The sequence below is a fragment of the Onychomys torridus genome, chromosome 18 (assembly GCF_903995425.1).
Source record: "Onychomys torridus chromosome 18, mOncTor1.1, whole genome shotgun sequence".
Lineage (NCBI taxonomy): Eukaryota > Metazoa > Chordata > Mammalia > Rodentia > Cricetidae > Onychomys > Onychomys torridus.
In genome coordinates, this window is record NC_050460.1 from 64,027,304 (window position 1) to 64,053,945 (window position 26,642).

Below are 26,642 nucleotides of genomic sequence, written 5' to 3' on the forward strand. Positions count from 1 at the left end.
AGCCTGATCTACAGAGAGAGTTCCAGGACAGTCAGGGCTACACAGAGAAACTCTGTCTGAGCGGGGGAAATGGCCCTAGTCATCCATCTAAAATGGAATTTCTGAAGAGACTTTTGCTTGGAAAGCACACCACTTACGAAGACAAATCGGTTCTGGAGACATTCAGCAAGTGGGCCAGCCATGGCCTGGCTTTGCTGTCGTTTCTACCAAAGATAAGAAAGAATTTGAGAAGAAACAAGGATTTTTTTTTTTCTCTTCCAACTTAAGTGGCGCAGTGGTGACTGTATTTAGTCTCCTGTCTGGTGAGTGAGAGGGAGGGGGAGGACAAAGAGGAGGCTGGAGAGACAGCTCAGTGGTTAAGAGCAATAGCTGCTCTTCCAGAGGTCGGGGGTTTGGTTCCCAGCATCCACAAGGCGTTTCACAACTGTTGTCTTTAACTCCAGTTCCTGGGGATCTGACGCCCTCTTCTGGCCTCTGATGACACTGCACTGATGTAGCAGTTGCCTAGACAAAGTACTAGACTTAGAACTCCAGTGCCAGGGGAATCTGACGCCTTCTTCTGGCCTCCTTGGATACCTGCACTCATAACAAATACACATAAATTAAAAAAATAAGATTATGTTTTTAAAAAGAAAGGAAGAAGTGCGGGGATAAAGAACCCGTTGTTTTCTAGAATTTACCAGCGATGGAAAAGACTTGCTGAGAGGTAGAAAATAAAACATGGCCTAGCATCACTCCAGCCTGTTTTGAACTCAAAGCCTTGCCTTGGCCTCCATTTTATTTACTGCTGTGTGCCACCATACCCAGAAATGAATTGTAAATCTAAATCCAGTAAAACATCACATGGGCTATGGGATGGCTCAGTGGGAAGGGGGCTTGCTGCCAAGCTTGACAACCTGAGCTCAGTCCCCAGGACCCTCATGACAGAGGGACAGAGGACTCCTACAAACTGTCCTCTGACCTACACACACACACACACACACACACACACACACACACACTCACTCACATTCACTCACACACACACACTCACATTCACACACACACATACACACAAAGACATGTACACATACACACACGTACACACATGTACACACACGTACACTCACACACAGAGGCCAGTGAGCATGCATATGTTTTCTGCACACATATGCAAAATAAATAAAAATGTAAAAAATAAATCTTTAAGAATAAAAGTATAATAGCAACCTTTTCAGACATGCAAAAGTGGGAGGAATCTGTCAGCAGCAGAATTGCCCTATAGAAAATGGTTAAAATCCCCAGACAGAGGCAGACGATGCCAGATGGACTGTGGCTCTGCTCAGAAGAACAGGGAAAAACCATGGGATTTGAAGCAATGGTTTATATCTTTTTCAAAGATAATTGACTACTTAAACCAAAAATTCATGTTGTATTGTGTGGTTTAAAACATGTATATGTAAAACATATAACAATAAAAGCCAAAAGGTCAGGAGGAGAAGTGAATTCACATTGTAGGAAGATTCTTGTAAGTGAAATGGGGAAGGCAATAGTGATAATATATATATATATATATATATATATATATATATATATATATATATAATTTTATATGTCAATTATTATATATGCAGACATAGAGATATGGAGTCTGGAGAGACAGCACAGTGGTTAAGAGTACTTGCTGCTCTTACAGAGGACCAAGTGTGGTTCCCAGCAACCAAACTGGGCAGCTTACAAATGACTATAACTCCAGCCCCAGGGGAATCTGACGCCCTCTTCTGGCCTCCTCGGATACCTGCACTCATATGCACATACACATAGGTACATAAATGAAAAATAAAAACTTGTATTTTTTTAAAGGGATTGGGTGGCTGGAGAGATGGCTCAGCAGTTAAGAGCACTGGCTGCTCTTCCAGAAGACCATGGTTCAATTCCCATTACCCACATGGCAGCTTATAGCTATATATAACTCCTGTTCCAGGGGATCTGACACCCTCATAGAGACATACCTGCAGGCAAACACCAATGTACATAAAATAAGAATAAATTATAAAAAAAGTTTGTGTATCTTGGTGAACACCTTTAATCCCAGCACTCAGGAGGTAGAGGCAGGTGGAGCTCTGTGACTTTGAGGCCAACCTGGTCTACATGTGCTACATGTGATTAAACCCTGTAAAAAAAAAAAAAGCCACTAAAATAGCAGAACAACAATAATCACAACCAAGAGAGAGGACAAAGTGGAATCATGGAAATGAACAGAGAAGAAATGGCAGGTAGACTCTGTCTTAGTCTGCAAACGATAACTCTGAAGGTTAATAGTCATGCCAGGCACAGCAGTACATGTGTGTGGCATTGTTGTTAGGGAGGCCGCCCGTGCAGTGAGAAGCCCTGGTGGAAAACAGCGTGAGGAATTCACAGAAGAGTGGTCAGTGAGAGGTCATAATCCCAGCTCTAGGGAGGGGAGGCTGCCAGATCCCTGGGGATCCTTGGTTGGCCAGTTCCAGATGGTGAGACCCCACAAGTTTCAGGTTGAATAAAAAAGACCAAAGGACACGTTGGAGCAAGACACAGATAAGATAAAATCTAAAGGCTAGGGCTGGGGGAGGGCTCAGGAGTAAAGGTCACGAGCCAGCTATGAGCTCATTCCCAGGACCCACACAATGGAAGGAGAGAACCAACTCCCACACATCATCCTATCTCCCCACGTGTGCTGTGGCATGTGTGCCACCCACCACCTCCCTAACAAATATAATAAAAATGTAATGCACTTTTTAAAAATTGAAGAATAGAGATCCGTCATGGCAATCCTCATCACAGGATGGAGCTGGTGACCGCAGCACCTTGGGTTTGTGTGACCCCCATCTCACCTGGGAAATTAAGCAGGGGCAGGCTTTGTTAGTACTTGGATGGGAGAAATACAGAAGTGACTTTATTAATATCAAAGATTTCAGCGGGTGGTAGTAGTGCACGCCTTTAATCCCAGCACTCGGGAGGCAGAGGCAGGTGGATCTCTGTGAGTTTGGGGCCAGCCTGAGCTACAAATCGAGATCCAGAATAGGCTCCAAAGCTACATAGAGAAACCCTGTCTTGAAAAAACAAAACAAAACAAAACAAAAGCAAAGCAAAGCAAAGCAAAACAAAACAAAAAAACGAAAAAATCAAAGATTTCAGAGCAAAGAATGGTGGTGTGTGTTAAGAAAATACTTGGGAGGCAGAGGCAGGCAGATCTCTGAATTGGAGGCCAGCCTGACCTACAGAGTGAGTTCCAGCACAGCCAGGGCTACGCAGAGAAACCTTGTCTAGGAAAAACAAAACAAAAAGAACACTAATAACAACAAAACCCTTTAATAATGAGGGTCAACCCACTAGAATTATTTTGTTGTTTGCTTGCTGAGACAGGCTTCATGTAGCCAGTCTGGCTTCCAACTCAGTCTGTAGGTAGTCATGACCTCAACTTCTGATCATCCCATGCTGTGCTCACCTCCCAAGTGCTGGGATCACAGGCATCACCATCAATGCCCTGTCTGAGTGGTGCCAGGGATCAAACCTGCGGCTTTGTGCATGCTTGACAAGCGCTCTGCCTACTGGGCCACATCCCCAGCCTCAGTTCATCAAAAGTCTAAATGTATGAGCGCCTAATAACAGACCTTGAAAGTCTATGAGGCAAGAATGGGCAGAACTACAAATATAACAGTCGTGGCAAAGGGCTCGATATCCCTTAATTACTTATGTAGGAAATAAGGAAGGCTATGAAGACTTGAGCAACACCGTCAACTTGACCTATGTAACCTCCTGGGTTGTCCATTCCAACAGCAGCAGAACACAAATACTTTTCAGCCTTCCAGAGAACAGTTACCAAAATAGGCCATATTCTTTCAATAAGGCAAGTCTCAGTATGTTTAAAAAGATTCAAGTAATAAAAAAAAAATGTTCTCTCACCACAATGGAATTAAATTAGAAGCTAATAATAAAGATCCTTGGAAAAATCCCCAAATATTCGGGAACTTTGCTTCTAAATAACTATGGGTCAAAGGAGACTACAAAGAGGAACGTAAATGCATTTCGAGTGGGATTGGAACCCAAACATGAAGACGTGTCTGCGCCACCAAACGAGTCCTAGGGATGTCTCTGTTTTAAGTCTCATTTCTGCTGGGATAAAAACACTCTGACAGAAAGTGGCTGAGGGAGAAGGCTGATTGTAGCTCACAGTTCCAAGACATGTACCGTCCGTCTCCCGGGCCAGGCAAGGTGGTGGGACTTAACCCATCACATCATGGCCGCAGACAAGCACAGGGAGAAAGGAGCACACCTGTGCTCCCGGTACTCAGCTCTCTCTACTCTCAAACCTAGGGACTGTGCCACCACCGTGGACTGGGTCCTCTCACACCAATCAAGGCAATCCTCCATATACATAGCCACAGGCCAAGCTGATCTAGACGGTCCCTCCTTGAGAATCTTTTCCTAGGTGACTCTAGGTCAAGTTGAAAATTAAAATTAGAACCAGGTCTAGCGGCACTCACCCTTAATCTGAGCACTAGAAAGGCAGAGATAGTTGAATCTCTGAGTTCAAGGCCAATCTGGTCTACATAGCAAGTTCCAGGCTAGCCAGGGACCCTGTCTCCAAAAAGAAAAATAAAATTAAAACTAGAAACAAGGTGTGGTAGTACAGACTTTTAATCCCAGCACTCGGGAGGCAGAGGCCAGTGGGTCTCTGTGAGTTTGAAGCCAGCCTGGTCTACACAGCAAGTTCCAGGACAATAAAAATAAAAGTGGGCAACAGACTTGTTGACTCTGGCTTGTGATCCCAGCTACTCAGAAGGCTGAGGCAGGGGGATCACAAGTTTAAGATGGACATACTGTTTCAGTAGTGAGAGTTACCTGGTATAATATTTCCAAAATTCAGCTTTATGTGATGGCCCACACCTGTAATCCCAGCAGACAGGAGGCAGAGGCAGGCTGATCTCTGTGAGTTCGAGGTCAACCTGGGCTACATAGTTAGACTATCTCTTAAACCAACAAAAAACTAGAACGCAGTCATCGGACTTCTTCCGTGCCTCATTCACCCAACCTGTGTCATGTGCTCAGGGTCCAAAATTTAGTGTAGCTGGAATAAATTAACTTACTCGTAATAAACTTACACATGGGTTTGAGGCAGCTGGTACCCCCTTAGCAACTTCCGGAAGCAACAAGTGCAAACATTGGTTCCAACCATAAAGAACCTTATTACAGAGGGACCGATACCTGCTCATTGAAGAAAGAGTGAGGGAGGGGAGGAGGGAGGGGAGGAGGGAGGGGAGGAGGGAGGGGAGGAGGGAGGGGAGGAGGGAGGGGAGGAGGGAGGGGAGGAGGGAAGGATCACAGGGGGCTGTAGTTACTTGTTGCTCTTTCAGAGGACCTGACTTGGGTTTCCAGCACCTAAGTCAGGGGACTCACAAGTCCCTGTAACCTGACACCCTCTTCTGGCCTCCTTGCACACACACACACACACACACACACACACACACACACACACACCATCTTAAAAAGAATTCCAGATGCCAGAGTGCCCCACTTCCCCTCTTCTCCCCCAAAATTCTCAGAGTTGGGGGAGCATGTTGTGTGGTCTTGCCCAGCAGAAATCCAGGCTGATGTCAAGGTACCCCCATTCTGAAATCCAGGGCTTGCTGTCTCTGAACTGTGGCCTCCCTGGGGGCAGGCTGGCAGTGCTGGAGCTGGGAGGGGTCTGTAGGAAGCCCTAAATAGTTCTTTAGAGAAGAGGCCTCTCTTAGACGGAGGTGAGGGTGGGGTAGGAGGCTGCTGGCTGAGAGTCCCAATGTTGAGTAAAACTCAAGCTGGAAACCAAGGTCCTCCTGGGTGCCTCTGTTGGCACCAGTGGGTACAAGAGATGGAGACCCTACAGGGGTCGGAGGTGGCTCAGCTGTGGTTTTTTATTTGTTTTGTGACTGGTCTGAGAGTGAGCCTGGGGCCTGGCTTGTTAGTCCAGCACCGTACCCTTGGGCTATATTCCCAGCCTTTGCCTTTGGGGACCGCCCCCAGCCCTCCTTTGTATTCATGTGTGTGCATGTTCGTGTATTCACGTATGTGTGAAGGTGCGCACAAGTCCATATACTTGGAGGCTAGAGGTCAACTTCCGGCGTCTTCTCACAGCCTCATCAGTTTGAGCACCAGATGTTTACTGACCTTGGAGGCCACGGTTTGATCAGTGAACTCCAAGGGCCCTCCAGTCTCTGTCTCCACAGGGCCGGTACTACAGACTCACAGTCATGCTTGACTTTTATGTGGGTGCTGAGGGTCTGAACTCAGGACACACACACACACACACACACACACACACACACACACACACACACCTACACCTTTTGAGGGAGTTGTTGAGACAGGGCCTTGCTGTATACTCCAGGCTGTTTGGCCAGATCTCACCACATAGCCCAGGCTGGTCCATTGTTTGTGGCAATCCTCTTGCCTCTGCCTTAGCAACTCTAAGGGGGAAATTCCATAGCATGGAGTTTCAGGGTGTCCAGGGAGGCCTCCATGTCTCTTCCTGTGTCCCCACCTCTTAGCCTCATACATCACAATATAACTGCAAGAACATGGGGCCTACACGTGGGCTTGGACCACCAGCTCAGCCTCCAGCTCACCCTGTTCTTGCTTCCTGGGACCATCAGGGTCAGAAAATTCTTGCCATTCCTCAGCTAGCAGCAGAGACTCAGCCACAGTGACCTCCTTTTGTTCTGAGGGCTGCAGACCCTCAGCAAGGTTCAACCTCTCTCTCCAGCCATCCCCAGTGAGTACAGGCTTCATCAGACTGGACTGGACTGCAGGGACAGGAATGGGGAGGGGCACTGGGGAGAATCCAGAAGGGAAAAAGAAAAGCTCTGTGTGTGTGTGTGTGTGTGTGTGTGTGTGTGTGTGTGTGTGTGAGAGAGAGAGAGAGAGAGAGAGAGAGAGAGAGAGAGAGAGAGAGAGCTCTCACCCGACTTCCCCATTCTCTTGTTGTGGGAAGGGAAAAGGGCCCAAAGAGAAACTTCTGTATGAGACTTCTCTCCTATTAGAGATGAAAGCCAGAGAAACTGCTTGGTCTGAGAGGAGCGGCCGGATGGGGAGTCATTGTCTAAAGGGCACAGAGCTTTTGTTGAGGATGAGAAAGCCTTGGGTATAGATAAGTAATGATGTTACCCAACATTGTAATTTTAATTTATTTAGCGTCCCTGAATTGTCCATGTAGGAATGGGTAAAGTGATAAATAGTACACTACTCCTACCACAATTAAGAACCCCTACAGCAATGTCCCCCGAAACGTCTCATACATTTCTTTTGAGATCAACTTCAAATAGACTGGCCCTCAAATGCCTTGTTCTTTGTCAGACCATTATCCTCCGCTCTCGGCACAGATAATTACAGAGGACATGACTGATTGAGACTGATTTATTTCTCCCGCCGGTTTGTGATGCCTTCATGCCTGTCCAGTCCTGGGTGTCCAGTGACAGCTCGCCTTCACCCAAGTCGGGAAAAATAAAACGCAGGCCCCCACCTCAAGGGGGCCCTCATTTAAGGAAATGGCTTATGTGAAATCCAAAGATTTCGAAAACAAAATTGGTGGCTGGTCATTTGCCTTACAAAAGAAGCCTCACTCAACAAAGAGTTTGCTCAAATCTTCCTTCAAGAAGGGAGCCCCCTGCAGCATTTAATGATATTATTGGATTAAAATGAAATCCCGTGGACCATTCAAGGACACCGAGTTGGAAGTGTATGAATGCATTGTACTCTGTTGAGAGCAGTCAGGGTTCTTGACAAATGGACCATTTGGGCCCGAAGTAAGACAAGAAAAAAACAAAAACAAAATGCGTTTTCTTGGTCTAAAATCCTGGTGGATTTCTGGAAAGGCTTTGGCAGTTTTGTGAGTGATTTATTTAAGACCAGTTAGGCCCGAGGCCTGCGATGTGTCCATTTTATGAGAAGGGGCTGGTGTCATATTTAGGGTCAGAGCCACGACTCCTGCTGACCCCTGTCATCCGCCCTAATCAAAACGGGTTCCTGGGACCTGAGCTCAGCTTTGCCGGCCAAGGCAGAAAAAAAAAAAAAAAAAAACTCTCCGTTGCCAGAAAGCAGAAATGAGGCATTATTTATGTCTGCATATAGGTACATTCTGGGGCCCATAAAGGTTTAATTGTCCCTCTAACCCATTTTTTTTTAAACCCACAAAGAGGCTGCCAGCTTCCCCCAGAGTTGAGAACCAACTGAATATGGTTCTTTGGGAACAGCTTAAGTGTGTAACTTGCGCCCGTGTCCCAGGCACAAGGAGCAATTGTTTTGGGGACACAGCTAAGGGAACTTTTCAAGTTGGTGTTTGTGGCTGCTGCTGGAGCCTGAGTCACTGGGGAGAGGGCAGGGGGAGGAAGGGAGAGGAACGGGAGGGAGGGAGGGAGGGCTCAAGTTCTCCGGCGACATTCTCGCTGCCCTCTGCTGCCCCCTTCCGGTCGGCCGAGGGGACCCCAGTGTCGCAGGGCCCTCTGCGCTCCGCCAGTCACCCCCACCCCCGCGACCTCCCCCACCCCATCTCAGTAAAGGTTCACTGTAGGATCAAACCTGTGACTGCAAGTTTAACGACTGCTCTAGAGAGAAGGGTCAGCGAGTAGACGGAATCGAGCATCAGGCCCCGGGGATTTCTGAGAAACTGAGGCTGGCAAGGCCACAGGGTGAGGGAGCTGGGAAGCCTGCTAGAGGCAAGGCCCTGGGGTGAAGTCAGGGCGGCCAGAAGCAGGCCGGCGCCCACTCCCAGAACCTTCTTTGTCCCCTGCTCTGAGCCTCCTCCCCAGGCTGTCATGGTTACCGGCTCATCACACTCTTAGGGACCAGCTCCAGGCCATCCCCAGATTTCCTCAGCCTTGCTCATAACCTTGGGGGTCTGTGGAAAGAAACGCATTTGTCAAGAGACTAAAGCAAATAGTTTTGACGTGCTGTTCTGTGTGTAAGAGAGGCCCCGGCCGAGTGGTCCCAGTTTACACTACTCCAACTGGATCCATTTAAATGTCCCCACCCTGTATTTACGCGTCCCTACCACTTCAGTGGACTGTTTATCTCCCCGTGGCCTTGACTGGCTTGGCCTCCATTTAACTTCAGCCTTTACTTTTTCCATCCCATGGCCTATCATTTACATTTTTTTCCTTCAGAAATGTAAATATTTATTTACGGTATTAGCATTTACTCTCCCGACTCAGGACGACGTTGGTAAAATTAGATGGTTTCTGCCTTTGTTTGGTTTTATCTTCCCCAGCTGCACTGGGGATTTCTTTTAAAATTTGAACTTCTGTGTGCCTGGAGCCGCCTAGGACCATTTCCTGAACATCCTTGCTTTGTATCCAAATGTTCTTTTTTCGGAACATCCGTGTGCATACGACCAACCTTCAGGATAGTTTGTTTCTGAGAGGTAGGGCACACAAAATTTAACCGAGGAGAGTAGCGCGTACTCTTGGGCTGTCTTTCAGCCTGAGACAGGTGGGGACAGGTGAGACACAGGGGAATTGTGGCTGCCGACACCTGAAAACATTTGTTTTCCTTTGTTACTGTCTCCCTTTCTTCCTCTGCCCCCACCTCCTCTGTCTCTCCCTCCCTCTTTCTGCAACAGGTTCTCGTGTAGCCCAGGCTGGCCTCGAACTCTCTGCATGGTCAAGGATGACCTTGAACTTTTAATCCTCCTGCTTCTACTTCCCAAGTGCTGGGGTTGCAGGTGTGAACCGTCAGGCTGGGCTTGGACCGAAATATCTGTAGCCTGTTTCTCAGAGTGGGATGAGGGACACAGGGAGACACAGGCATTCAAACTAGAACAGGTAAGCCGGTTCCTTCTAGGACAGGAATTCTCAAATAATTGGAGAGTCGGATTTGAGTGTTAGAGCAGATATGGAAGGCAGGTGTAACCTAGCACTTGGGAGGCAGAAGTATGAGGAAGCCTAGGCTACATATCCTGAATGAGGCCAGCCAGGGCTACAGAGTGAGACTCAGTCTCAACAAATAGATATTATGACTACAAGATAAAAGGTGCCGGGCAGTGGTGGCACACACCTTTAATCCCAGCACTTGGGAGGCAGAGGCAGGCGGATCTCTGTGAGTTCGAGGCCAGCCTGGTCTCCAAAGCGAGTTCCAGGAAAGGCACAAAGCTACACAGAGAAACCCTGTCTCGAAAAACAAACAAACAAAAGTAAAATGAAGTCAGGAGAAACGGCACATGCATGGATGTAGTCCCAAGTACTCAGAGGCTGAGGCAGGAGGATCATAGGTTTGAGGTCAGCCTGGGCTACTCAGAGAGTTCCATCTGAGCCTGAACTACAAAGGAGACCCTACCTGAGTCAGGTGAGCTTTGGGCCGGACAGCTGTGGGCACACTTCAGAGTGAGGACAAGCAGGCTTTTACTTCCCACCTTAGGCTGCTTGTGCAGACATCCCCATCTCTGAGGTTTATTATACGGTGTCAGGTGAGTGAGGAGAGACCACCTGCTACCTATATACATATGGAGAATCCTGTCACCACTAGACTTTAATGGTGGCCTGAGGTGGAGGGCAAGCTAGGCAGACAGCTCCAAAGATAGAGGGCTGTACAGGAAACCTTACAAGCTTGGGATCCTGGATAGAGGCTGAAGTTGACCTGGCCTGAGCACCTGGAACACCCCATCCTTCCTCTGACCTGCCCTTCTCTTGTACCCCTATTGCAGAGTCCACCAAGCCGCTGTGTGTGTTAGACACCCTTGTACGTAGATAGCTTCTCCACCAGAGTCAGGCCGTCAGTGTAAATTCAGGAGAAGTGTATGATCGAGAGTCAAGACCTTCACTGGGCAGGGGTGGTGCACACCTTTAATCTCAGTGCTCTGGAGGCAGAGGCTGGTGGATCTCTCTGAGTTCGAGGCCAGCCTGGTCTACACAGTGAGTTCCAGGACAGCCAGGGCCAGACAAAGCCTGTCTCAAACGCAAAAACAAAAAGTCAAGACCTTGCCCACCAATGAAAGCAATCTGGTTACCCCTGGAAATCACTCTCATCTTGTCTCTTACCTGGGGACAGTCCAATGATGCCCACTTTCACCCATTTGCATGGGCAGGGGGGTGTGACGGTCATACATATTTGGAATGTAAAAGCACGGAGTCAACCATTAATCGACAAGTCAGCTATTAACGAAGGCAAGGAGCTCCTACCTCATCCCGTAGCTCTAGCCTCTCGACTCTAACTCTTGCATGGTTGGTTCTGATAACTATTAATGATATGGATCATGGAGTCTGCACCGTGCCTGACCCTGGGAAAACACTTCTTAATCTGTCTCTGCTACCCCCATCGTCTCCTCTTCTTCAGTGCCCCCCCAGCAGCCCCCCAGTGCCTGCTCTGCCTCCTCCCACAACCCTTCAAGAGAAGTTAGATCTTTTTTAGAAGCTTAAATATTTATTTGTAACAAAGGAGTTTGTGTACAGTGTTGAAAATCTACAACTTCTTGTTAGATTCATATTTGCACTTCTTTTTAAACAAACATTTATAATCATTATTTTATACAGATATAGATATGTGAATACAACATCGAGTTCAGTGGTCCTTCAGTACTTTCCACTTAAATGTTTTTTTTTTTTTTTAAATATAAAAACAGGTTATAATTCCAAAGTCCAGGGTTATTTGAAACTGGAAAATATTTTCTCTGTAGAAAATAGTAAAAATGATAAAATTTCCCAATAAGCCTTTTTAAATCAAATAATAGCTGAATCATACATATAAATATTGATTAGATTCTGGGATCCAGAAGAAACCTATCTTCATCTGTTCTGAGACTATGTTTTACTTAAGTTTTGTAAGTGAGATTCCTATTCATCTTCCCCTTCACTGTTTGATTTACGGCAGACATTTTTCTATAGGCTAATCCATAATCTAAAAAGATTTTAGCCTCCCCTCCTGAAAGTACAGCCAGCATATCCTTTCATCTACTTGATATGGTATAAATTCTTATCCTAATAGTGAAATGTTTCACTAAAGCATGCCCAGTGATTGGGTAAAACCAAAACTTATTATAAGCCACAGTCATCCTAGGGTCCCCTCTGCTAGGTAGCCTCCCTGGTTCTGTGGGTTGCAGTCTGATTGTCCTTTGCTTTAGCTCTAGAATCCACTTACGAGTGAGTACATACCATGTTTGTCCTTCTGGGTCTGGGTTACCTCACTCAGGGTGATTTTTTCTAGTTCCATCCATTTGCCTGCAAATTTCATGCTGTCATTGTTTTTCTCTGGTGAGTAGTACTCCATTGTGTATATGTACCACATTTTCTTAATCCATTCTTCAGTTGACAGGCATATAGGTTGTTTCCAGGTTCTGGCTATTACAAATAGTGCTGCTATGAACATAGTTGAGCATGTATCTTTGTGGTATGACTGAGCATTCCTTGGGTATATGCCCAAGAGTGGTATGGCTGGGTCTTGAGGTAGATCGATTCCCAATTTTCTGAGAAACCGCCATACTGATTTCCACAGTGGTTGTACAAGTTTGCATTCCCACCAACAGTGGAGGAGTGTTCCCTTGTTCTGCATCCTCTCCAACATTGACTGTCATTAGTGTTTTTGATCATAGCCATTCTGACAGGTGTAAGGTGGTGTCTCAGAGTCGTTTTGATTTGCATTTCTCTGATGACTAAGGATGTTGAGCATTTCCTTAAATGTCTTTCAGCCACTTGAGATTCTTCTTTTGAGAATTCTCTGTGTAGCTCTGTAGCCCATTTTTTAATTGTTCAGTATTTTGGTGTCTAGTTTCTTGAGTTCTTCATATACTTTTGAGATCAGTCCTCTGTCAGATGTGGGGTTGACGAAGGTCTTATCCCATTCTGTAGGCTGTCTTTTTGTCTTTTTGACTGTGTCCTTTGTCCTACAAAAGCTTCTCAGTTCCAAGAGGTCCCATGTATTAATTGTTGCTCTCAGTGTCTGTGCATATGGTGTTATAGGAAGTGCTCTCCTATGCCAATGCATTCAAGACTACTTCCTACTTTCTCTTCTATCAAGTTCAGTGTAACTGGATTTATGTTGAGGTCTTTGATCCACTTGGACTTGAGTTTTGTGCATGGTGACAGATACGGATCTATTTGCAATCTTCTGCATGTTGACACCCAGTTATGCCAGCACCATTTGGTGCAGATACTTTTTGTGTAGTTTTGGCTTCTTTGTCAAAAATCAGGTGTTCATATGTGTGTCGATTAATGTCAGGGTCTTCAATTCGACTCCATTGGTCCGTATGTCAGTTTTATGCCAGTACCAAGCTGTTTTGTTTTTTTTAAAGATTTATTTATTATGTATACAGTATTCTGCCTGCATGTGTCCCTGCAGGACAGAAGAGGGCTAACCTGGAACTGGAGTTACAGGTGTTTGTGAGCCACCATGTAAGTGCTGGGAACTCAGTGCTGGTCCTCTGCAAGAGCAGCAGGTGTCTTAACGTTGAGATATCTCTCCAGTCTGTGTGTGTGTGTGTGTGTGTGTGTGTGTGTGTGTGTGTGTGCCATGTGCATGCAGGAGCCCTTAGAGGCATAGGGTTTTGAGCTGCCATTGGGGTAGCCTCTTTCCAGGCCTTGCATGATCCTTTTAAAGGAGAGATCAACAGCAGTGTAAATACCTTGTTACGTGACAGTGTGACATCACAGTGCAGCTTCTGTCCACTTTTGAAGGTGAGGGTGCTTCACAGTGACACTGGAGGGGAGTGTCAGGGGGCAGGATGGGGCGGAAGGTTCAGTGTATGTTAGTTAGGATGGGTGGTGATGCTTTCCGGATAGCTCTCTTTGTGTTCTTGATGAGCTTTTAGAGTCAAACCTTCGTTTCCCTTCACAGTTTCCTGCTTCAAAACTGGGAGTTGTTCATGAAATTCACACTCCGAATTAACAAGGCAGAGGTTCTTAGAGCTGATGATGCAAAGTCTAAGGAAGAAAGGTGTGTTGAGCGCCCTGCCCGGGACTGAGAGCTGGCCAGTGACCAGAGCGCTCTCTTCCTCCTTTCCTTCCAAGTCGGTTCATTGCTCTTTTTGTGAGACACAGAGAGCCTCATTTATCCCAAGCTGTCTGGGAACTCATGGGCAGCCTTCTAATTCTGCTTCCACACCGACTACTGGAATTATAGGTACCTGTCACCATGCCTACCAACCAAGCTACAGCCCTAATTCCTTTTTTTAATTATCTAAGCAGTGACACGTGCCTTTAATTCCAGTACTCTGGAGGCAGAGGCTGGAAAATCTCTGAGTTCTACAGAGCAAGTTCCAGGGCAGTCAGGACTACACAGAGAAACCCTGTCTCAAAAAGCAAAACCAAACCAAACCAAAAAACACTTTTGTAATTTTTGTGTATGGGTGTTTGCTTACACCACAGGAGACCAGAAGAGGGCGTTGGTTGCCCTGACCCTGGAGTCATAAATGGTGAGCCATTCCTGGGTCGGTCATGGGTCTCGAACTGTGGTCCTCGGAAGCACACCAGCTCCCAACGAGGAGAACTCTGAGGGCTGGCGGCTGAGCAGTCAGTGGGGACCTAAGGCCCCTTGCATCCCCAGCACATGAACTCTTCACGGCGGGTTCACACCGGCGACCCCAGCACTCAGGCGGAGGCAGGGGGTGTCAGAAGTTCAAGGCCCGCTCCCGTCCCCCCGCCCTGACACCTGGGAATCCAGAGGGCTGAAGCAGGTGAGAGCGCCCCGGTCCATCCCTGGCCCTCGCCCTGATTGGCGGCAGGGGGTCGGCGGCCGGTCGGCGGAGGCGGGCAGGGCTGCGCACGTGCCGCGTTGCCGGGACACCCGAGCGGTTTGTTTTCGAATCCCGGGCGCCCCCACTCCGGCCCAGGCCGCGGGGTGGGGTGGGGCGGGGCGGGGTGCGTGACGGCCCAACGAGGGGCTCCGTGGCTCCGCCCAGCTCCCCGGCCCCGCCCCCGGCCCGCCCCGGCCCGCCCCCGGCCCCGCCCCCAGGTGGTTTAACCGGAACCGCCTACCCGCCCCGCGCTGGAGAGCCAGCCAGAGTGGGCGGGCCGGCGGAGGAGGAGGTGAGGGGGCGTGGCGAGGCCCGGGTGGAGTCGGGTGAAGGGTAGGGGGCGTCGGCCCGGGGCGGCGTCCAGCGCGGCGCGGTGGAGGGTCGGTGGGCTCCGCGGCCTCAGCTTCCTCCCTGCGCCCTCGCCGGTCCCTCTGGCCCCGACCGGCCTCCCGCATCCGCCCCCCACGCAGATACCAGCACCCCCAAGATGCCAAACGTGAAGGAGAAGGCGGCCCGGAAGGAAGCCCGAACGGCCGAGGGCGCCTCCCGTGAGCCCCACGCCGGACACCCCCGGGAGAGCGCAAGCGGCGCCCCGGGCCACCGATCACGTAGGTTCAACTGTCGCCCGACCTCCGCCGCCCTCGGCAGGGTCGGCGGGGCCCGCGAGCCCGCCCGCCCGCCCGCACCGGCGCGGTCCACGCGCGGCGGGGTTGCCATGGATCGCCCTGGACGCTCCACAGTTAGTCTCTTCCCGCGTGGCCACGCGGGGTCGCTGCTGATTGACAAAAGGACGGCACAGGCCCCAGGTGGTTGGGGTTTGCTCATCTACACCCTGGGGCGGGTGGCGTCTGGAAGGTCAGGGTTTGGGAGCATCCTCTGGAGGTGGTGAAGTCCGCAGGTAAAATAACTCCGGGCGGTATAATCGGATTCCTTTTTTTTTTTTTAAAGAGCTCGTGTATTAGGGTTGCTTTGTTTTGCAGTGTTGTGTTTGGGGCGATCTGGATTTTTACGAAGTCTATGTTTCAGTCACACTTTGCCCCTCCTTGCTGAAGGTCACGCTTGTTCTGGAGCGCTGTAGTGTTGCAGCGGGCGGGTCTAGTGTGGCCCGCAGTTTTCCTGGACGCCTCGCCACTGTCGCTCAGCCCCGCTTTGAAGGCTTCTTTTAACCCGCGCGTGGTACTGTGAGTTAATAGTGGGTCTGTTTACGACGTCGTGGGTTGTGTCGTACCAGCCCTCCTGGCCGAGATAATTCCCAGGGGCTGAAGATACGACCAGCAGCAGCAACAGTTCACCTTGTGTTTATAAAAGGATGTTTAATTGTACGGATGTGTGTGCACATGCGTGTTCAGGGCCAGAAGAGGGCGTCAGGTGCCCTGGGACTGGACGTGGAAACCGGGGCAAGGAACTCAGTTCTTAGGGAAAGGCCGCCAGTGGGCTTAACCGCTCTGTCTCCTCTCTAGTTTACCTTCTGATAACCCAGACAAGGACTCTGGATTTTCTGAGAAAATCCACAATCACCTTTCTTAAGTTGAGATAGTTCAGATTTGTTGCAAAGTAAAATCCAGTGACTCTGCATCGGACGTTTTCTTCTTTACTGTCTGAAGGCTACAGTCATGACCTTAAATTCTTCTGAGAGAGCGTTGTCCTATGTAATCTGCTCTACAGTTATTCTTTTATCTTTTGAGACAGGGTTTCTCTGTGTAGTTTTGGTGCCTGTCCTGGATCTCGCTCTGTAGCCCAGGCTGGCCTTGAACTCACAGAGATCCACCTGGCTCTGCCTCCCGAGTGCTGGAATTAAAGGTATGCGCCACCACCATCCGGCTAGTTATTTTTTACATTTTTAATCTTTTACCATGGAAAACTTTCTGGGTCTGTGAGACAGCTCAGCGGTTGAGCTTCCCACACAGGTCTCAGTGGATCCCAGGCACCCACAGTAAAGACGGGAAGCAAAACCCAACCCCACCACACTGTCCTCTGGCCTTCAGGCATGCCTGTGCTGTGCAATAGTAACTATTTTAAAAGACTTATACTTAGAAAGGTAGTATGGCCAGCGTCCTTAGTCCTTGTTTACGGGTCCCCTGCTTCATTCAGACCTAGGTCTGGGTAATCCTAGAGTAGAATTTTTTTTTCTTGTCCATACTTCACAAAGAATTGGCAAGTTGTGATTTTTTTTTAAATTTATTACGTATTATTTTGTTTGTTTGTTTTTTGGGGGTTGTTTGTTTGTTTGTTTTTTGACACAGGGTTTATCTGTGTAGCTTTGTGCCTTTCTTGGATCTTGCTCTGTAGACCAGACTAGCCTGGAACTCACAAAGATCCGCCTGCCTCTGCCTCCCGAATGCTGGGATTAAAGGTGTGCGCCACCACCGTCCCGTATATTATTTATTATGTATACAGTGTTCTGTCTACATGCCAAAAGAGGGCACCAGATCTCATTACAGATGGTTGTGAGCCACCATGTGGTTGCTGGGAATTGAACTCAGGACCTCTGGAAGAGCAGTCAGTGCTCTTGACTGCTGAGCCATCTCTCCAGCCCCCAAAAATGTGATCTTTAACCTTAAAATCTTCTTGGAAATTTCACTAGTCTGTGAAATCCTAAAATCGGGGAACTGTCTTAGAAAACAAATAATGTGGCACTCCACAGGCATGTCTGTTCCCCAGAGGGAGAGCCTGCTCTGCGGGGGCGGCAGAGGCAAAGGGAGAAATCTGGCTCAGTTAACAAGAGCGTGTTTGTTTTTGCAAAACACAAGTTGTTTCTTTGTAGCTTTGTGGGTTTTTGTTTGTTTGTTTGTTTGTTTGTTTGTTTTTAATTTTTCAAGACAAGGTTTCTCTGTGCAGCCCTGCCTGTCCTGAACTTGATCTGTAGACCAGGCTGGCCTTGAACTCAGAGGCCCACCTACTTTGTGGTTGGTTTTTTTAAACTAGGAAACCTTTACCTTTTAGTCAGCTTCACTTGAGGCTTTCCTGAACTTTCACCTTCCCCAGCTTGGATTCTGAGTGTTTCCAGCACTTTCCTGGGGAAATACAAATGTCTGCTGTCTTGTGTGGACTCTGACAGCCCTGAGGCCTACAGATGAGTGAACGAATAGGTTCAGATTTATGTGGGTTGATCAGTGTCCACCAGAAGTTCCCTGTGTGGCCCTGGCTGTCCCGGAACTCACTTTGTAGACCAGGCTGGCCTTGAACTCACAGAGCCACCTGCCTCTGCCTCCTGAATGCTGAATTAAAGGCTTGTGCCCTTATCACTTGGTTTCACCAGAAGTTCTTTCAATTACAGGCTTTACGGAGAGGGTTCATGAAACTTCCAAGCTTGATTCTCACTTAGAAGAGAAGACCTTATCTTCAAGCAGGTGTTGGCTTTTATCGTTTTCTCTGTTTGACTTCCTGACATCATTACTTAGTGTTGAGGGGTTCCGTGACTCAGTGGGCAGAGACATTTGCTGCTAAGCCCAACAACTTGAGCTTAATTCCTGGGACCCACATGTGCCCCTCCCCAATCAATAAATAAGTAAATCTCACCGTCTTAGTTAGAGTTTCTATTGCTATGAAGACACACCATGACCACGGCAACTCCTATAAAGGGAAACATTGAATTGGGGCGGCTTGCATTTTCAGAGGTTTATCCATTATCATCACGGTGCAGCATGGTGGCATGCAGGCAGATGTGGCTTGCCAGACTAGCTGAGAGACCTACATCTTTGATCTGCAGGCAACTAGAAGTGGTCTGAGTGTCACGCTGAGTAAAGCATGAGCAAAGGAGACCTTGAAGTGACACTTCCTCCAACAAGGCCACACTCCCTTTAGGGGCATTTTCTTTCAAACTATTACAATTATTAAAAATAAACTCAGCATTGAGTGATGGTACAAACACACACACCTGTAATCCTAGGAGTTGGGAGGCAGAGGCAGGCAGATCTGTGAGTTCAAGGCTACCTGGGTCTGCACAGAGAGTTGCAAGCCAGTCAGGGCTACACAGGGAGACCCGTCTCAAACAAGCAAAACAACCCAAATTATTGTTGCCTCGGTAAAGTGTGTTGATTGCAATTGTTCCTATTTCAGTTAATCCATTGAGGCTAGTTATAATGGTTTAGTGTTCACAGTCCAAAAATATGATCTTCTTGTCCACTGTAATTTAAATTCAGTTCGCCACATGTGATGTTGAGTAATTCTAACAGCATTTGTTGAAAAGATTCTCTGAGCCAGGTGGTGGTGGTGCACACATTTAACCCAGCACCCGGGAGGCAGAAGCAGGTGGATCTCAGTGAGTTCGGGGCCAGCCTGGTCTACAGGGCGAGTTCCAGGACAGCCAGAATGTTACACAGAGAACCCTTGTCTTGAAAAACTAAAACCAAAAAAAATTTTTTTTTTCCTTTTTATATTAAATTGCCTTTGTAATTTTTTTAGTTTAGACAGGGTCTCATGTAGCCCAGGCTGGTTCTCTTGTCTCTGCCTCCTGAGTGTGAACATTATTTTAATTTTTTAAAGTCATAGCAAAGAACAATAACAAAAACGTAGCCTTCCTGACTGGATAGATAATGCTGTCAGAATAGGAATATATGAAGAAGAGGTGGGTGGGAGTAGTCTTTTTTTTTTTTTTTTTTTTGAGACAATTTTGTGTGTGTGTGTGTGTGTGTGTGTGTAGCGCGCATGTAGCCCTGGCCATCCTGGAACTTTACTTTGTAGACCAGGCTGGCCTGGAACGCATAGAGATCCTTCTGCCTCTGCCTTCTGAGTGCTGGGATGCCATCACACTGGGCTGAGCCAATTTATTTTAAGCCTGACTGATCTGGAGGTGCCTCTGACACCTAGATTTCCTAGATTTTAGGGGTGAAAGAAAGTGATGACTAACCTTCTGCGCAATGCAGCAGCGTGTACACACACACACATACACACACACACACACACACACACACACACACACACACACGGGAGGCACATAGGGAAGACTCACTGCTACACTCAGGCTTGCTTCTGCTCTTGAACATGCCTTCAAATCACACCTAGCCTTCGGTGACTCGGCCCCGCTGCGCCCGTCTATTGCTCCTGGTGTTGTCTTTGGGGCTTAGATTCTGAGCCTGGGACAGTTTCTCATGCCCGGAGTAACCTGTGTGTTTGACCCTCTTGTAGCCTGGAAGGTAAGGGCAAGGAGACAATGCCCAGTGACTTCTGGGACCACCTGAAAGAGCAGCTGTCGTCTGTGCCCCCCGACTTCAGCTGTGCTCTTGAACTTCTGAAAGAGGTCAGGGAGGTGAGTGCACATCTCCACTTGTAGCTTGGAGGTTCCAAGGCCTGTCTCAGCACCAGTGGGTAGTGGCCGCATGTCCTAATTGCCAAGGTGACAAGACAGACCAGCCACTGAGTAACTTAGGTGGGGAGAGGTCATGTCAAGTGACTGCGGGGACCAGAAAGGGGGCCATGGCTAGAGACAGAGAATTTTGAAGAACTCTGGAGTGTCGGCTACAAACGTGCTGAGTGAGTTACAGCATCGAGCTGTGTTTGTGTATCCTGCCTTGAAAGTCAAAAAACGGCAAACAGTGTGCTTTATTTGGGGTGGATGATCGGAGGCACAGAGACCTGCCTTTTTTCTTAGGGGATGACCAGCTTCCTTCAGAGAGCTGGGGCAGTGAAGGAGGCCCTTCCTCTTGTGGGATATTTAGTGCCCCTGTTCACTACAGAGGGAACTTGTTGCAACCCCAGCAAAGAAACATGGGGGTGGGGGTGGGGAAGGCGGTGTCAGCCTCTGCTTCCCAGGGCAGGCACTAAAGGACAGATTTGAAACAAAGCAGCTCTGAGTTGGTAACTTTGAAAGCTTGCCACTGAAATAGGTAACATGAAGCCGTCTCCTCTCCTCATGTACCACATGGAGCTGGTGGTAACTGGATTCTGCTGAGACAATTAGTATTTGATTACGCTAAACAGGCATGAGCGTGTTCTCCAGCTCCACGTGTTGTGTGTGTTAAGGAGACACAGGGATAATAAGTAAGAGTCAGTTACCAGGAGCTCACGTTAGGGTATCAGAGACCCCATTACAGCTCTTCTGATCTGTCTTCTCCCTCTGAAATAATTAAAAAAAAAATAACTGCCCTTCTTAAATTAAGAGCACATTTTCTGGTTCTTTTTCAATTAGGAGTTATTTTTAGTCCCTGCACTTGGGAGGCAGAGGCAGGCAGATCTCTGAGTTGGAGGCCAGCCTGATCTACAGAACTAGTTTCAGGACAGCCAGGACTACACAGAGAAACCCTCTCTTGAAAAACCACAAATAAGGGGCTGGAGAGATGGCTCTGAGGTTAAGAGCATCAACTGCTCTTCCAGAGGACCCGGGTTCAATTCGTAGCAACCACATGGCAGCTCATAACTGTCATAACTCCGGTTCCAAGGGATCCAACACCCTCATGCAGACATACACGCAGGTAAAACACTATTGTCCATAAGATAAAAATAAAGTTTAAAGGGGCTGGAGAGGTGGCTCAGTGGTTAAGAGCACTGACTGTTCTTCCAGAGGTCCTGAGTTCAATTTCCAGCAACCACATGGTGGCTCACAACCATCCATAATGAGATCTGGTACCCTCTTTTGGCCTGCAGGGACACATGCAGGCAGAATATTGTATACATAATAAATAAATAAACTTTAAAAAAAATAAAGTTTAAAAAAACACAAATTCAGTATTTTTATCTTGTGTGTATGGTGTTTTGCCTGCATGTGTGACTGTGCACCATGTGTGTGCAATGCCCAGGCAGGGCAGAAGAGGGTGCTAGAGCCCCTGGTCTGAAGTTATAGATGGCTGTGAGTGCCATGTGGGTGCTGGGAACTGAACCTAAGTGCTTCTAGCCCAGCTCTGTGTGTGTTCCGTGTGCTTTGTGTGGTCCTTGGCTTTATTTACCTCTCGATCTCACTCTGTGATCCATTTATCACTAGCTAAGATAATACTCAGTGGCGCATGTCCACAGCAACTTCCTGATCCTAAAAAGACGTAGGCTGGTGTGTGTGAAGGAGTGACCATGGGGAAATGTGGGACTGAGCAGAATGTCTCTTCTAACCTGCCTGGCAGATTCTGTTGTCGCTGTTGTTACCACGCCAGAACCGCTTAAGAAGTGAGATCGAAGAGGCCTTGGACATGGACTTCCTCCATCAGCAAGCTGAGCGTGGGGACTTGGACATCACCTATCTCTCTAAGTACATTCTCAACATGATGGTCTTGCTGTGCGCACCAGTCCGAGATGAAGCCGTTCAGAAGCTGGAGAGCATTACGGATCCTGTCCGGCTGCTGAGGTGTGACACTGATTTGTCACCTAACCTGCTTCAGGGCCTGAGCTGGGAAGGGCTGGCAGACTCTGGGACAGCTGTTGTCTTGACTGTCTTCCTGCTGGAGACGACTTGCCGCCCTGCTCCTCTCTGGCCTGTTGGTTTTCACATTTCCAAAGTGGACCTTTGGGTCATCCTTCGCTTGACAGGACCTTTGTGTAAGACACTGCGGTAGGCAGAATTCCAACACGTGCCAGACATCCCATCCTAACTTTTCTCTGGTCTCAGTTCACACTCTGTAAGGGACACAGCATGTCTCCTTCTGATGTATGGTATGGCTGTGTGGCATTTAGGAAGTGTGTTCAGCGAGCTAAAACTCAAAAGCCGCCACCGCCCCTCGCCCTAGCGGAGGGAGCATCGTGTAGAAGGCTACCTTCTGCGCTGGGCTGGCGTGATGACTGTACAGGGTCTTGCCCTGGAGCCCTTGCAGGACTTGAACTCACAGCACTTCCCTTCATGGCCCTTGCTGTGCTCCTCCACTCAGCTCAGCAGAAAGAGAGCCTGGTGAAAGCGACCTGGCTCACTGTGGGCCTCGGTCTTGGCTGCCTGTCCTCCGTGATGGAGGAGACAGAGCTACTGTTAAAGCTCCTTCCAGGCTCCTGAGTGCGGTGCGTCACCCTCTGGCTCCCCGCCGCCCCAATCCCATTTGTAACACAGTTCCTCTCTCCCGCGCCAGGGGGATCTTCCAAGTGCTGGGACAGATGAAAATGGACATGGTGAACTACACGATCCAGAGCCTCCAGCCCCAGCTGCAGGAACACTCCATCCAGTTTGAGCGGGCCGAGTTCCAGGAGCGCCTCAACAAGGAGCCAAGTATGTATGATGTGAGGATGACAGAGGTGGGCCACGGCTCGCCCCTGACATTCGTGAAACAGTATTCTGCCTCTTAGGAGGGAGGTTGCTTCTTCACACAGTGAGTGGGAGGGAGAAGGCAGATTAATTTAGTGATTATTACAACTTTTTGCGATAAGGTCTCACTCTTTAGCCTTGGCTATTCTGAAACTCATTATGTAGCTCAGGCTGGCCCCAAACTCATGGCGGTGCTCCCACCTCAGCTCCACATGCTCAGCAGGAACATTGGTGGCTGGAGAGAACTGTGGCCGGAAGCTGCAGAGGTGAAGATGCTTACACACCCTCCCGTTGTAGACCTCCTCGATCACACCATTAAGTGGCTGACCCAGGCGGCCGCAGACCTCACCACCGCTTCTGCAAGTTGCCCTGACACACGGGACTCCTCCAGCTCACCTGGCCCATCTCCCAGTGACGTGCCTGCCCCGGAGCCACTCAGCTCTGCAATGGTGCTGTCCCAGGGATTCCTGAACCTTCTCGTCTGGGACCCTGAGAATGAAGAGTTTCCTGAGGTGGGAATGGGAGCATTTCCTTGTTTGAGGCTTTGTGCTTTGGCCGGATACCTCTGATGCCCTCCCCGCTTTCCTCAGACCCTGCTGATGGACAGAGCCCGGCTGCAGGAGCTGGAGTTGCAGCAGAAACAGCTAACCATCCTTGCCTCTGTCATGCTGGTGGCCAATAGCTTCTCTGGCAGTGTTCTCTTTGGCTCACCCCAGTTTGTGGACAAACTAAAACGCATAACGAAGTCCCTGGTGGAGGAATTTAACTCCAGGTGAGCTGCAGACATCTTTTTTTTTTTTTTGAGCTGAGGATCGAACCCAGGGCCTTGCGCTACCACTGAGCTTAATCCCCTACCCCGGACATCTTTTTTAAAGGACTGGAAGGAAGGAGCTGGGGAAGTGACTCAGTTGGTAGGGTGAGGTGCTTTGCTGGGCAAGCATGAGGACCTGGCTGTGTCCCCAACAGGCTCAGAAAAAGCCAGGCATGAGCTGGCTGTGGTGGCACACACCTTTAATCCCAGCACTCGGGAGACAGACGTGTGGATCTCTGTGAGTTCCAGGCCAGCCTGGTCTACACAGTGAGTTCCAGGACAGCCAGAGCTACACAGAGAAACCCTGTCTCCAAAAAGACAAACAGGAAGAAGCCAGACATGGAGCAGATGTCTGTAACTCCAGCATGTGAAGGGGGTGGGTTCAGGGTCAGCCAGCCTAGTCCACTGGTGTGCTGACAAGGCTCAGTGAGAAAGAAGAAGGTCAGAAGGTAGGGAGCCACTGAGGAAGAAGCCTGCTGCCAGCCCCAGCCCCTGTGGTACCGGCATGTGTACGGGCGTAGACAAAGGAGTAGATGGTACAAAGTGTCTCAGATCCTGGCAGGTCGTGAGTTCCGAGCTCTTCACCACAAACACAGAGAGAGGCCCTGTAGAACCAGCCATAGTGTTGGCTTATTTCTGTAGTGATGCTGGGGCTTGTGGGGGCGGGAGAGAACTTTCCAGAAAGGGTATTGTGAGATCTTGAGCTGCTACCAGGCCCATCTCTCACTGGGTGGGCACTGGCATCTAGTGCTGTTGGTAGCACTGACTGAGCGTGTGCTGAGCTGTAGCCGATGATGACTGAGGAGATGGAAGAGCCAGATGTGGGCTGGGGATGTAGTTGAGGGATTCAGCACTTACTTGGTATGTTCAAGACCCCAGGCTTGATCCTCAGCTCCCCAAAGAAAACAAACAGCAGGCCAGGTTTGTGCTTGGAGGTCGGGGCCGGGGATGGGGGAGGACACATGACCAGGGGCAATGCTGAAGGGTCTCTGTCTTTACAAACTGCCTTGGCACAGACACCTGCATCCTGGGGAGAGCCAAACTGTTCTTCGGTCTTGAGAGTGTTTTTACGGTTCAGATCACAGCAGCATTTACAGAAGTTGCTGGTGTTCAGAGGGAATCACGAGGACGCAGAACCTATCTGTTGGGCTTTGGTGCTGGGCAGCTGGGATGGGAGACAGGAGTTCCCCAAGTCCCTAACCTCTTAACTTCTGCCTGAGGCTTTGTGGTGTCTGTGCCTCTCTCTGCCAAGGCCACCTGCTAGGTGCCAGCTCACCTCTGTTGTGGTCTAGGCCGGAGGAGACCATGCAGACTGTGAGTGAGCAGGTGACCCAGGAAATCCACCAAGGTCTCAAGAGCATGGGCCTCGCCCCTCTGACCAGTGACAACACAGTGTCTCTCATAGTACAGTTCCAGAACATTGCCAAGAAGGAGAACTGTGTCCGCAATGTCATTGGTGAGTGAGCCCATGTGGGCAGTGCGGATGCTGGAGGGAGGGCCCCAGCCGTGGGTGTGGGCGAGTTTCCAGGTTCCAGTCAAAGATGAGACGGTCCTAAAGGAGGTCTGCACATAGAAATCCTGTCCACCCAACCCGGTTAAGTCATGCAGGAGTCTCACCGTGTGACATCCACACCCACCCAGCAGCAAGAAGCCAGCCGGCTTGGTTTAGAGACATTTCCCTGTAGTACAGACCCCAGCCCCATTTGGAGGAATCCCTTGAAGATGTCTTCTCTAACGTCAAATCCTAGGCCTGACCCTGCAGCCCAGGTTGGCCTGGACACAATATGTACCCTAGGCTGGCCTTACTTGTGGTATTCCCCCTGCCTCTGCCTCTGGGTTCTAGGATTACCCGTGTAAGCCACACCCTGATACTAAGCAGTCTTGAGTACTTAGAGGCTCAGTGACATCCGGTCCCCGTGAGAAGCTGTCCCCCTCCTCTGGGGCATGTGACTTTGGCGGTTGGGCAGCAGGACCCCGGCGCTCAGTGGCTCGGTGGTTTCTTCTGCTCACAGATCAGCGCATCCACCTGTTCCTGAAATGCTGCTTGGTTCTGGGTGTGCAGCGCTCGCTGTTGGACCTTCCTGGAGGCCTCGCTCTCATCGAAGCGGAGCTGGCGGAACTGGGCCAGAACTTTGTTACCCTGACACATCACAACCAGCAGGTGTTTGGCCCTTACTACACTGAGATCTTAAAGCCTATCATCTCCCCAGGCCAGAACTCGAAAGTGGAGTCTGTCTGAGCATGGGCTCAGAGCCCTGGCACCTTGGACCCAGGGGGAAGGCCATCCTCCTGGAGTGATGTCACCAGTGACCAGCAGAGCAGTGGGTCCCCTCCGCACCCCCACAGCCAGTGGGCTGTAGGGATCAAGTATGTAAACACCAACTGGCCCAAATCCGCTCCCTAATAAACTATGAACCACCAGCAGACCGCCATCCTTCCTGTGAGTCAGCAGAGGCCAAGCCCTGTGACTTGGCAGCACCCCTCAGGTGGTGTGTCCCTGTGGTGTCACAGATGACAGCCGAGATGTCTGGGTGCTCACCTTGGGAGGCTCTGAGGAGAAGCACTTTCCAGAGCCTTCATGTTGCCCAGCCAGCCAGGAGAGGATGCTGAAAGCAAATTAAGTCAGAACCAGAGTCCCCTCGAGGTCCCAAGAGCCCCCCGGGACAGCAGGAGCCCCATCCACAAGCAGCCCCACAGTCAGCCGGCCCTGGTGTTCTCAGCTCTCACTCCCTCGGGTTATCTAGAGTCCAGGCTGGGACAGGTAGTCTGCCCTGGTCCCACCACACACACACACACACACACACACACACACACACACACACACACACCCCATCCTGTCTTCTGTGGCCTCTTCCCTAAGTTTAGAGCGCCCACTCCTCGTGACAGAGGCAAGGTGTGCGTGCGTGCGTTCAGATGGGAGCAGATTCCATCTCTCCCTGCCCTGCAAGTGTGGGTGGTTGTGGTATGAGTGT

At 49.4% G+C, this 26,642-nt stretch overlaps 1 protein-coding gene across 7 annotated transcripts; it reads left to right on the forward strand.

Moving 5' to 3' along the window:
* The first annotated feature begins 14,949 nt into the window (after positions 1-14,949).
* On the forward strand, positions 14,950-26,439 carry Tcp11 (t-complex 11). Of its 7 annotated transcripts, XM_036167910.1 has the most exons (10): positions 14,950-14,999; positions 15,178-15,315; positions 17,985-18,057; positions 19,835-19,955; positions 21,757-21,977; positions 22,687-22,823; positions 23,157-23,371; positions 23,450-23,631; positions 24,963-25,126; positions 25,683-26,439. In XM_036167910.1, exons 2-10 carry the CDS (start codon positions 15,195-15,197, stop codon positions 25,907-25,909), a joined length of 1,461 nt encoding a protein of 486 aa, XP_036023803.1. In that variant the 5' UTR covers positions 14,950-14,999; positions 15,178-15,194; the 3' UTR covers positions 25,910-26,439. The 7 variants fall into 7 exon arrangements, with proteins under 7 accessions (XP_036023803.1, XP_036023810.1, XP_036023805.1 ...); XM_036167911.1 differs by lacking the exons at positions 14,950-14,999; positions 15,178-15,315 and adding an exon at positions 15,347-15,513; XM_036167915.1 differs by lacking the exons at positions 14,950-14,999; positions 15,178-15,315 and adding an exon at positions 15,521-15,605.
* Positions 26,440-26,642: the final 203 nt, after the last annotated feature.